The sequence below is a fragment of the Cynoglossus semilaevis genome, chromosome 13, assembly GCF_000523025.1.
Source record: "Cynoglossus semilaevis isolate Cse_v1.0 chromosome 13, Cse_v1.0, whole genome shotgun sequence".
Lineage (NCBI taxonomy): Eukaryota > Metazoa > Chordata > Actinopteri > Pleuronectiformes > Cynoglossidae > Cynoglossus > Cynoglossus semilaevis.
The window spans coordinates 8,538,558-8,550,038 of NC_024319.1; the positions used below are offsets into that span (position 1 = coordinate 8,538,558).

The 11,481-nt window shown below is 44.1% G+C and overlaps 1 protein-coding gene across 1 annotated transcript in view; it reads right to left on the reverse strand.

Moving 5' to 3' along the window:
• znf804b (zinc finger protein 804B) overlaps positions 1 to 6,703 on the reverse strand; it is a 35,876-nt gene extending 29,173 nt beyond the window's left edge. Inside the window, 2 exon segments of the mRNA XM_025061759.1 lie at positions 5,302 to 5,618; positions 5,946 to 6,703. Coding sequence (XP_024917527.1) covers positions 5,302 to 5,454 — 153 coding nt within the window. The 5' untranslated portion in view covers positions 5,455 to 5,618; positions 5,946 to 6,703.
• Between the last annotated feature and the right edge of the window lie 4,778 nt (positions 6,704 to 11,481).

Here is an 11,481-nt window from a genome sequence, read left to right on the forward strand (position 1 = left end):
GGTTATCAAGTAGAGGTTATTTGAGCATTAGTGTTATGAAGCACTAATGAATTCATTAGCTAAATGAAATGTCAATGAAGGCTTAGGAGAGTGTTAAAATCAATTCAGACTGTCTTTCTCTCCCGGCTCCCCCTCCGCCTCCCTCCATCCTGGCTCACCCATCTGTCCCAATTATACACCTTTCTCCCAACACACACACACGCTCTCTGGAGTGTTGAGTGTAAACTGTGATGGAGGACATTAGCGGTGATCAGTGGGGGCACTTTGCAGCGGTCAGCAGGACTGGGCCAGTCATACAGGACTTTAGTATTCAGCAGCACTCACCTGCTCACTCTCTAACTGCTCCACCAGGGCCTGAAGGCTGAGCTCAGCTGCTCTCTCTCTCTCTCTCTGTGTGTGTGTGTGTGTGTGTGTGTTTCGGTGAAAATGAATGTGAGACTTTATCAATGTGATTGTTTGCAGTATTATGAGCCTTGACTCAGAAACAGCTTTTCTGCCAACAGAAAACTGTAGTAGTATTTACGCTCACATTACCATCACTGCTACAGTGTCATTTACTGTTAGGATCACAGTTGTCTCTGTATCAACTTTTACAGACTGAGTATTTACACTCGCCGATACTGAGTACCATCACGGATGTGTTTTTGGGTTGGGTTTAAATAAATACAGGAAGTCCTCGGTTTACGACATTCTGGATCAACAGCGTTTCGTCCGACGTTCGGCGTTAAAACTCGCCAACCAGTTTGCGCTGGAACTAGCTTGTGAGTGGAAGGGATGCGTCACTAGACGTGGAAGTCTGGATTGTTTCCATTGGATTGTGCTGCATTCACTTTCTTTCATTTGTGTTGGTTTTTTTTGGGAACATCTCGCCCTTCCTTATGTCTCCCAGGTGTAAGCCTGACTCTGTCTTCATCTCCCAGATTATGATGTCACCACTGTGTTAGTGTAGAGGAGTGATGTCGTACAGGAGGTGAGTTCAGGCTCTCCCTCTGTACTCAGTCAACTGGAAGGCGGTGTTGTGCAGAGCTCTGTGGGTGAGAGCGTGTCGTGCGGTGTGTAGGTGCGAGCTCAACCCAAACCACAGTCATGACGCCGAGCAGGAACACACTCACAGCCACATTTAGTCTCATTAGCAGTAGGCAGTAATTCCAGCCAAACTAATTTGTTCTTCAAACTGACACTGTCGTCACATTAGATATTATATCGATAAAAAACAAGGATAAAATAAATTCAAATAATGACACTTAGTCTTTTTACATTGTTTCCTGATGAACAGAAAGTGAGCAGAGCTTTTACACCAATATTGTGCTTCAATAGGAAACAGTGACCCCTGCTGTGTAGTAAACACAGTGTCACTTAATCTCAGCAAAATAATGACTTGGTGAATTGTATGAACCTGAGCTACAGTATCAACTGTGCTGTTACACTGAGTGCAGACATCAGCGCAGTAAGCACTAAAAAGCTGGTCTTCAGGTGTTTTATGAATTTGCTGGTATCGTAGCAGACATTTAACTCCAGTGGGACAACATCAGCAGTCCCACTCCTGACCAGTGGGCTAGTGGTTGTAGTAAAAACCCTGTACAAACTCTGGGGTCACTGGATCTGAAACATTTTCCAGTGGAAGTTTGAAGGACGTCTATAGTTTGGATATTTGTGACACAGACACAAACATCAAACATGAGTTTCATGTTTTCCCCTCTGACCAAACGGGGCGGCCCAACAACTCATCCACCTCACCTCTGTCTTCCCCTGCTGGCTGTGTACAGTACGTGCAGCACAGAGCTCCACTCACGTTGAACATGTTGGTGAGCTGAAAGTGTTTGAAGATAATCGTCCATGTTTAAATGGCACCTCATTTACATAAACACTGAGCAGCTCCCTCACACAATCAATGAAAACATGAGGGTGCAAACGCAGAGTCACAGCCGTACACACACATGCCCACATTAACCCACACACACTCCTATACACACTGTTACATTTGCTCTCACTTTGACACCGTGCTGCAGCGCCAAGGAGTCATCTGTTTTCTGCAACGGCTGTAAAATATACATCAAAGCAGTCATCAGTGGAGGAGCCGACGGGTGTGTGTGTTCGTGCACGGACACATGCAGTACTGCCCATGTGTGCACACACACACACACAGGAGGTTTTCTGTGAGGAGTATTGAGGAGAACAGGGGAATGGATTGTTCAGAGACAGAGAAAGAAATTAAAGGTGCATCACTTTGATCCTGTCTGACATGAGCAATGTATCAGAGCTGCATCTGTCCTCTCTACTAACACCTCTGGACGGCCCTCGTCCCTCCGTGTCCTCCTCTTCGCTCACGCTGGAAGCCTTGCCGATAATTAGAGTTTGAGGGATGATATAATAGTGATGATTTAGCACTAACGCGTATCAGAGCCAACGTTACGAGGCGTCCGAGAGGCCTATCACAATAGGTAATTAGTGATGATAAAGTACTAATGAGCAAAATCCTTATCTAGATATACATCAGCCCTCCGCGGGGAAGCTAAGTACACAGCCAAAAGAGCGGTATTAGGGAGAACATTAAAGGATTTGTTGCGGAGGAAGAACGAGCTGTAGAGACCTTTTCTTAATGTTTCCACGTTCAAAGTGAAAATGCAAAAAAGAAAAGTTAAATAGAACAAACACTGTTTGTTAAATCATTTGTATTCCACTGATGTGGACTAAATGGGAGACAGACTGCAAAAAAATGTTTGCAGCCTGCTGTGTCCTTTGGAACAGGAGGGACAGGAGTGAAAGCTGCGGCCCGGCGTGCCCCAAATGAAGTGTGCTAAACTCAATAAGTCCTTCCTGAAGGACTGTGTTTTACCTGCGCACGAAAAGGTCGCTTGAGTTGCATTGCCAAAAGTTCAGCCTGTCCATCATACTTACAGGCTTATAAATTGGCTCATGTCTAAACTAATATGGATAAATGTGAAATCCCACTTTCTCAGGCCGCTGCTCGCACTCTCAGCCAACATTGGTTTGCATCATTTCGACCCCGGAGAAAAAAGGATGGGATTATTTTTTTTCTACTGTGGTCGACACAAAGTCTGAAGAGAGAAGGGAGAGAAACATTTTTTTTGTTTTTTTTTTGGGGGACTTTTTTTTTTCTTGCTGCTGTTGGTGTAGAGGTCAGCTAATGTTGAAGCTGTACAACTCTAAAACTGGATTGGTTTCAAGCTGTCAACCACGTGAAGTCAATATTCCCTTTAGAGGAAAAAAAAAAACTGCAGCCTTCTGTATGATGTATGCTTTCATTTTTTTTATGGGCTTGATCGCCAACAAATAAAGCCCTGGACCTATTAACTCAGAATGATTTGAACAAAGACGTGTGAAAAAGTTTATCAGTCAAACTGAGGGTAACTATTTTCATTTTGGATTCATCGCCTTTGTAATAAATAATTCAATGACTTCAAGGTCAGCAGAGACGTTATACTTTGAGAGACTGGAATCAGCAGCGTGTGGAAATAATTTTCCAGCTCAAGATTTCAGGTAAACAAAATCAGTCCACGGTTTGGTGTTTCAGGAGTTTCGGAGGTTGTGATTCAAAAGGTGGAAAGTTCAAGTTAGCTGCTGGACCGGACCTTTCACTGTGGTTTGGTTCTGTTCTTCTTTGGATTCTGGTGGTTGCTTCCTAGTAGAGAACAACGTTCTTTTGTATCTGATCTTGCTTATTTTTATTTTTATTTTTTGTCAAGTACAAGTTGATATCCTGCATCCCCAGAATGTTTGGACGGTCTACCTCCAGTATTAGGTCGTTGTAAACTATGGGAGTATTTTTTTTTTAATTGATGAGTGTAGTATGACCTGAAAAATGTAACATGATGTCATTGTGTACAGATGTCCTCTAGTGTCCACTACTGTGTGTTGAAAACACATTGGTATCCTCAGTGAATTAATGACAGGTCATTGTCTTCAGTCTATAATTACAGTCATTTGCTGTGTGGGCTTTTAGTGCTGCCAAAAATATCAATACATTATTCAGTGTTCTGTAAATAGCTGTAATGATTCACACAGAGGTTGTGACAGATGATTTGCATGATCACGTCCGTACTGTAGCCTAGATTTGTATGCGCTAGCTCTACTAAGATATTACTACGTCGTGCGTACTGTACGTACCACCCTGGGTTCAAATACTGGGTTTAAAACTGCAGGCTAATCTTGGTGGATGTTTGCAGCATCTCTGGCATTTTTGACTGCGTCTGCATTCGCTTATTCCCATCACATAGAGGGCATGGGCCGAACATGACAGACTGGTAATGACTCGTGTGTGTGTCTCGTACTCAGGCACACACACTCTCACACACTCTCTCACACACAGCTGCTCCTTCCCTCCTTTCTCATCAAACTTGTCATCAGCTCTGCCAGTTTGTCTCGTCTCACATTAAGAGCTCATGAATAATGTGTCATTACCACAGACTCTGTGAGCAGCCAGCGAATATATGAGACACGCGCTCTCGTCGTAAAACAAGTCGCAGAAAATAAGGCACATATTCAAATGTACTGTAAGTTTGTGTACTCGTCTGAACGCCACAAGGACGACGGCTGCTAAACAGACTGGAGTTCAGGAGGAGCGCAGACAAAAGGAAAAGGTCAGACAGTGGCACTCAGGTCAGGTCACACTAACACACAGAGCTGACAAACACTCCCCAGGTAATTGTTTACTATTTTGAAGGATCTCCTTCTCGAAGCACTAATTCAATGTGATTCTTCTGATTTCCACACGGCCTCAGGATAAAAGCAGCAGAGAGCTTCATGCTACAACACCTGCTTTTTCTCTGTTTACAAAATGTTACATTCAATGGCACTTGGCAAAAAGGAAATCTTTTGTGTTTCAAGACTAGAGGAGGTTTTCATCTTTTTTTTTACAGTGACCACTTACAACCTTTAATTTTTTTCTGATTTCCCTGAATTGACAGAGCCTGTCTAATACCTGTTTTCTTCTGCCTGGTAGCAGAGATATCATTAAATTTTAGTTTAGTTTCACCAGCTCATTTACTGCTGCCCTTTGTTCTTGATGTCTTGTTGTTGTTGTTGTTTGTTTTGCTGTGGATTTTTGCCTGGAGCAATGGTAGAAAAAAAAAATCTAAAATTTCCATATTCTCACAACGCGTATAAAAAAACAAAACAAAAGTCTGAATATTTAGATTTTAAAACTTTCACCAAGAACCTGGGACACAGACAAACAGACAGACAAACAGTCAGGCAGACAGTCAGACAGACAAACAGTCAGACAGACAAACAGTCAGACAAACAGTCAGACAAACAGACAGACAGAGACAGTTGTCTTACCGGTGAATCACTGGTTGCACTCGGACACAGCGGTCCTCTGAAAACCCCCTTGACTCGCCGGAAGTGTCCATTGCTCAGGTGCGTGGAGCTGATGACCAGGTAGTAACACGCACTGCATGCCATCCCGGGAGCTTCACGGGGTTTGGGACCCATTAAGTAGCCAATAGTGTCACCGTCCCAGCACTTGGAGCGACGGTTCTCGCAGTCGACGCCGAATTACAGTAATTGCACCGATGCCGCGGCCGCCGCGGGTGGGAGCGCAGCCGGAGCAGCCAGTCCAGCCAAGTCAGTCCCGTCCTCCTTCAGGGAGCGTCTGCCTGTGTGTTCAAACAGCGAGCAGATGAGAAGAGAACTGTGGGATGTCCTGCTGTGTGGGAGACACTCAGGACGGTCCACAGTGAGATTAGGCTGAAGAGACAGATGCGGAGAAAAAACAGAGTCTTGGAGGTTGGACAGACGGGACGAGAGAGAGAGAGGGAGTCTGGAGTCAGACTGAAGAAAACAAGACCACCAGACTGGACACAGGACACAGGCTGGAGAGACAGACCCGGGTCTCAGTTCAGTGGAAGACTCAAAGACATACTCAGACGGGGTTAAAGAGACATGAGGAGAGACAAACTAGGGGACAGAGAGGTTGTACTCACCGAGGTCTGTCGCTGATTGGCATGCTGTCGTCGGTCGGGCTGAAATAAATGAATGAGCGCCTGCATAGTGCCGGGAAAAGAGACATCGACCCCCTCCCCTCTCTCTCTCTCTCCCCCTCTCTCTCTGTCACTTGCTTCCCCTCCTCTTTTTCCTCCTTTCCCCCGGAACACTGGTGAAGTCTGAGGAGCAAATACTGAGAAGCAGGAGCAACAGCAGTCCAACCAACTGCTCTCTCTCTCTCTCTCCCTCTCTCCCTCCCTGTCCCTCCCCCTCTCCCCTGCTCCCCCTCAGTCAAATGAGGACCAGACTCTCCTGCACCTCCTCTTCACCAAACAAAGCAGAAATATTGAAATAAATGAAAAGTAAAATGGAAAAACGGGAAAACTTCGTGCACCGTTTCTCCGTCGAATCTTTTGTTTTATGAAATGCATTTAAAAAGATGAGAGCGCCGTCCAGCTCCGGCACAGTGCTGCCTGAGGACTTCCACTGCACGTTCTCTCTGAAACGCTCGTGTACTTGAGTGTCAGCGGATCCACAGATGTCCTGAGACCCGGCTGTTTCTTTTACAGTAACTCCGGTCTGGACTGAAGCGCGCCACCACCAGCATCCAGTTTCAATTCAAGTACCCCACCCCTACCCCCCACTCCCCACCTGTGTGGCTGTGTTGTTAACTGCAAAGCCCCAGAGTGGAGGAGAGGAAATAAACTTTGTCATCAAGCTGCGGCTCACTGAGTAGAACATCATGTTTGTGTCAGCCCCTGTCTCCGCCCCTCTTCCTCATCAGCCGCTGAACTAAAAGAGCGCGCTTTATTTGGGTCTCGGTGTCAAGGACTACTACCCCCCCTATTTGACTACAGATAAAGGGGGTCTTTCTCCAGCTCGGTCCGTCAGAACTGGCCCGGCTCCGTCAGAGCACGGCTCGGCTCCAGCTGCAGCTCACTCTCACTCTGTCTCTGCGGCGTATGGAGCTGTCCACGACCGTGGTGCTGAAACTATTAAATTGTGAGCACCCACAGCAACTGAGTCGCGCGTCATGAATATTCAGCTCCAGATTAGGGTGCCTTCTGTGCACGGCGTCACACTGGATGCCACAGACGACCAGAGGAGAAGAAGCAGAACAAGAAGAACATTTTTAAAATAACACTTTATAAAACAGTTGGTTTGAAACACACAGTTATATAATCGAGAACTAATCAACCAATTAATGAAGGAACTGTGCTGTAGAAGAAGAAGAGGAAGAAGAGGTGCACACAAAGAAGGACACAGAAGGACGAATCAGTGCGTGGGACAGAAGACCCATTCCATTCTTTCTGTGCTTTCCCTTGATACATGAAGCCACAAAGGGAAACTCATCCTTCACATTCCCACAGCTCCAGTACAAGGCCTTTATGAAAATGCTAGCCTCTTACAGACTATTGACTCCTCAACAACCCTATGATATCGTAGCAGTAGATTAAAAATGAAGCGTGTTCTACTGGTGAATACATCAAAATAAGAAGTGTGCTGACGTTGTTTTTGGTTTCTGAAGTCAAACCTTCTTCAAGAACATTCAAATGACTTCTTTAACAAACAAACCTTTTCTGCCCGCCTCCTTATCACCGAGGCAGGTGAACTCATTACCAGTTAAGTCCAAACCAAGGCTGATTCCCGCTGTAGCTTTTGTCCAAACATTGCCAGAAACATCTTACTATTTGCTAAGCTGTTAGCTTCACTCAGTCTTCACTTCAGACTTTTTCTCACTGACTTCCTTTTGTCCAGTCTCTGAAGGCCTGGTTCCTGACTTCCTTTCACACCAGGGCTTTTTGTACTTGTTTACATCAGCATGTATTTATACCACCGTGCTATTATTGGAAAGTAAAGTGGGTCCGTGGTTTCGATGTGTTTATGTTTGCAAGAACGTGATAGTGCTGCTTCAAACTGCATGGGTTCCTACATTAGAGGTTTGGTCCCGAGGGATGCACAGTGGACCCAGGATGGATGAGGAATGACTCATACAGTGGGTCCGTTAATGAGGGTCTCTCAGACTCCCACGCACAAGTTTTGCTGTTTGTGGTGCTGAAGGGAAATGTCGGTGCTAATTGTGTCAACAAAAAAAAAAAAATTATAACGCTAAAATACTATGTTTTTAATTAAAATTTTATGCAACAACACAGTCTTAAGAAAAGTTGTCAGACCAAAATTAAAATACAATAACACTAAAATCTCAATTATGGTGATGCACTTGATCTTTTATTTTTATTGTCCAACAGAAGAAGGCGATAAAGTGTTTTAACTGGCCAACTTTATGGACTCATCATTTCCTCTTCTACTGCTTCTCCTGCCTGGAAATGAAGCCCATTCCAGATGAAAGTTCATCAGACTGTTTCTGGGTCACATTTATAGAAAGAACCTTATGTTTATGACCAATAGACAGAGACTTATCAGCACTGAAGAACACTGGATTAGCTGGAATATTTTTTATCCATTCTTGTCAGGCATTTTTAGAAGAAAACAGACCTGGAGCGGAGACAGAGAAGTCAGGACAAAGCCTGGAATTCTGCTCTGAAAACAACAGAATTCCTGGGTAAAAACAAAAGTGCGTCATCAGTACCTTCACAGGCCACACGGGCCAATCCATGTTCCAGGCTGTGAATGTGATCAATAGGTGTTTTCTGTGGAAAGAAATATTGATCTTATCTGTGAACATGAACCCTTTTATTAAACATTTGGTCCACATCAGTTTAACTGAGAACTTGGTACCATTTTTTCACAAAAGGTACTGTATGCATTGCATTCTTTTTGGCTTGAAAATCATTTTTGATGATTTCATAGACGTTTGATTCTGAAAGGTAACAATGATCCTCGTCGGCTCAGAAGCTCTATCTGTCTTAAATCTTTAAGGACCGAGATTTCTCTGTCGTCTGTGAATCTTTTCAAAGTCAAACCTTTATATAGTGACAGATCTAAATTCATTGCTGTGGAAACGCTGTTGTGAAATGACAGACTTACATTTTACACAAAGTATTGAGAGAATTCCCATCATTTGCTTTTGATTGATGCTCCTTTTATACTCAGACATTTTTCAACCTCAGTCTGCACCGCCGCCATCTTTTGGAGAGTCTGTGCATTTTTTAAATTTTGTTACATGATTAAAAACAAAATCATTATTTTGATTGACTCATTTACCTTTAAAATAATTTAAATATTTGCATTTTAGGAAGAGTAGGAACTTTTCTGGAAGCAAGTTTAAAAAAAAATTTTTTTCCCCCTGACTACGGCATCTGTTTGCTCTTGCACAGGTATTACACTTTTATTCCACCCATGGCTGCTCCCGTTTCTCCGGTGATTTGCCTCGCACTCAGCTCTTTTGTCAGTTTACAAAAACCCTAAGGTCAAACATTGGGAGAGAGAGAGAGAGAGTGTGTGTGTGTGTGTGTGTGTGTGTGTGTCTGTGTGTGTTACTGTTTAAACTCATTGATGTTGATCTTTCCCCCTGTCAGCGTTATTAGTTGGCTTCCTGCTGGTCTGTAGTCTAAACTCTTGCATCACTCCACTGCTGCACTGTCCTCCTGCAGCCACAGCTCCAAACTTCTGCAGCTCAAAACTCCCCAATGACAGTGAAGAAAATCAGAGCAGAGACCAACAGAACTAAACCCGAATGCTCATCTGTGTGTGCCGTACAAGTTGGACGTCCTCTGTGTGCAGTCTGTCGGTGATGGGAACACAGTCTTCCCTCTACCATTTAATGGTCTGGGAATATAGATCCCTGGAAGAGGAAAAGGCAAACCAATTTCATGCAGCAAATTACCTTCATATCATCTACTGACAAAGGCCTTGGTTAATGTCTCACACACTTAAGTACTACAAGGAAATATTTTTTCTGTGGCCTAGAGTGCCACTGAGAGCAGTGATGATAAATAATGACAACCATGGCACAAACACTTCAACAAACAATTATATCCTGTGTGTTTGCTGCTGTTGTTTTTATAATGTCAGAAATTAGAGAACATTGTTGCGTATCAAAAATGAATGGGTGGGGTTCTGGAAGTATTTGCACTGATCCGCCACAAGAGGAAACCCGTTGTGTGTATTTTAAACAGTCTAATTCCCTAAAGTACTTCCCATTTCCACTGCTCCCTCCATGCTCCTGGTGCACTCATTACTGCTGGAAATGATGCAGTAATACTGAGAGGAGGGGGCTGAGTGGCGGGAGAGTCACAGCAAGGAAGACAGATGGAAAGATGGGGGAGAGAGAGAGAGAAAGAGAGAGAGAGAGAGACGGGGGTGGGGGGGAGGAGGGGAGATATTACAAAATCTGGGTGGTTTCTGTTTTGCCCAGTTGCTGCCCGCGGCTCTTTCTCTCTTTTCTTATAAACCTTTGAAATATTACACTTTGGTTTGGCCTCATATTGCTGTCTTTTATGCACAGTCTATGAGATTGCTTATGAATGTGTTATGACGCTGAATTTGGTATATGTTTGTGTGTGTGTGTGTGTGTGTGTGTAAAGAATAGCTACCATATTATTTCTGCATATGAGACAGTAGTGTGGTGCTTTCACAGTCTCACCCTGGAATTACTGAGGAAAATATGTGTGTGTGTGTGTGTGTGTGTGCATCTGTTTGTGTAAGCAAATAAATATCTGTACAAAATGATTTTTTTTTTTACCAGTGAAATAAACCTGGCTTTGGAACCACAGAGAGGGTAATAAAGATTGCACGGTTCAAGGTAAAAAAAAAAAAGTGGCTCCTTTTTCAAAACAGCATTCAATTTATGAACACAGCAAATCCGACCCATTACTTGACCCCACAAGTGGGTCCGGGGCGTGGACGCGTCTCTATGCAATGAAATTACGACTCACCACCGATACATGCAGTGGCCACGTGGTCAACGGGGAGATTTATCACTGATTGTGTCTCTGTGAGCATGAGTGCACCTGCACAGTTACACACTCATGTCCTCATCCATGGGCAGTATGTGTGTGTGTGTGTGTGTGTGTGTGTGTGAGAGAGAGACCCTGCGTACGCTGGTGCTGCACTGTAGATAGCAAAGACATATTCTATAATCTAAATGTAAATGGAAGAGAAATTTACCGGTGGGTTCTATGTAATTACCAGTGCCACAATTTATTAGAGCGGTGTTTGTCTACGGTGGAGGACCAGGAAGACAGAATTTAAAGGGACAAAAAGGGGACAGCCGGAGAACCAGAGAGGCAGAAAGTGTGTGTGTGAGAGAGAGGGAGAGAGAGAGAGAGAGATGGAGAAGAAATGGTGAGTGGGACAGTTGTTATATTAAAGGAGTTATTTATGGTCCAGAGCACAGGTTTGGTTTGTAAATAGAAGACAAAAGTCGTCCAATCACATGTTCTCAGATTTGAACACTGCAGCGGAGGTGCAGGTTATAAAATATGGGACGAGGTCCACATTTGCACCTGTCAGAGCTGACAGTCTGACTTTGACTCGATCTCCTGCGCAGTGGTCAATTAGTCACTCTCCACTAAAGTGATCTGAAGTGTCTCTGATAAACGGGCAGTGTTCCTCTGTCCCGGTGTGAACCCG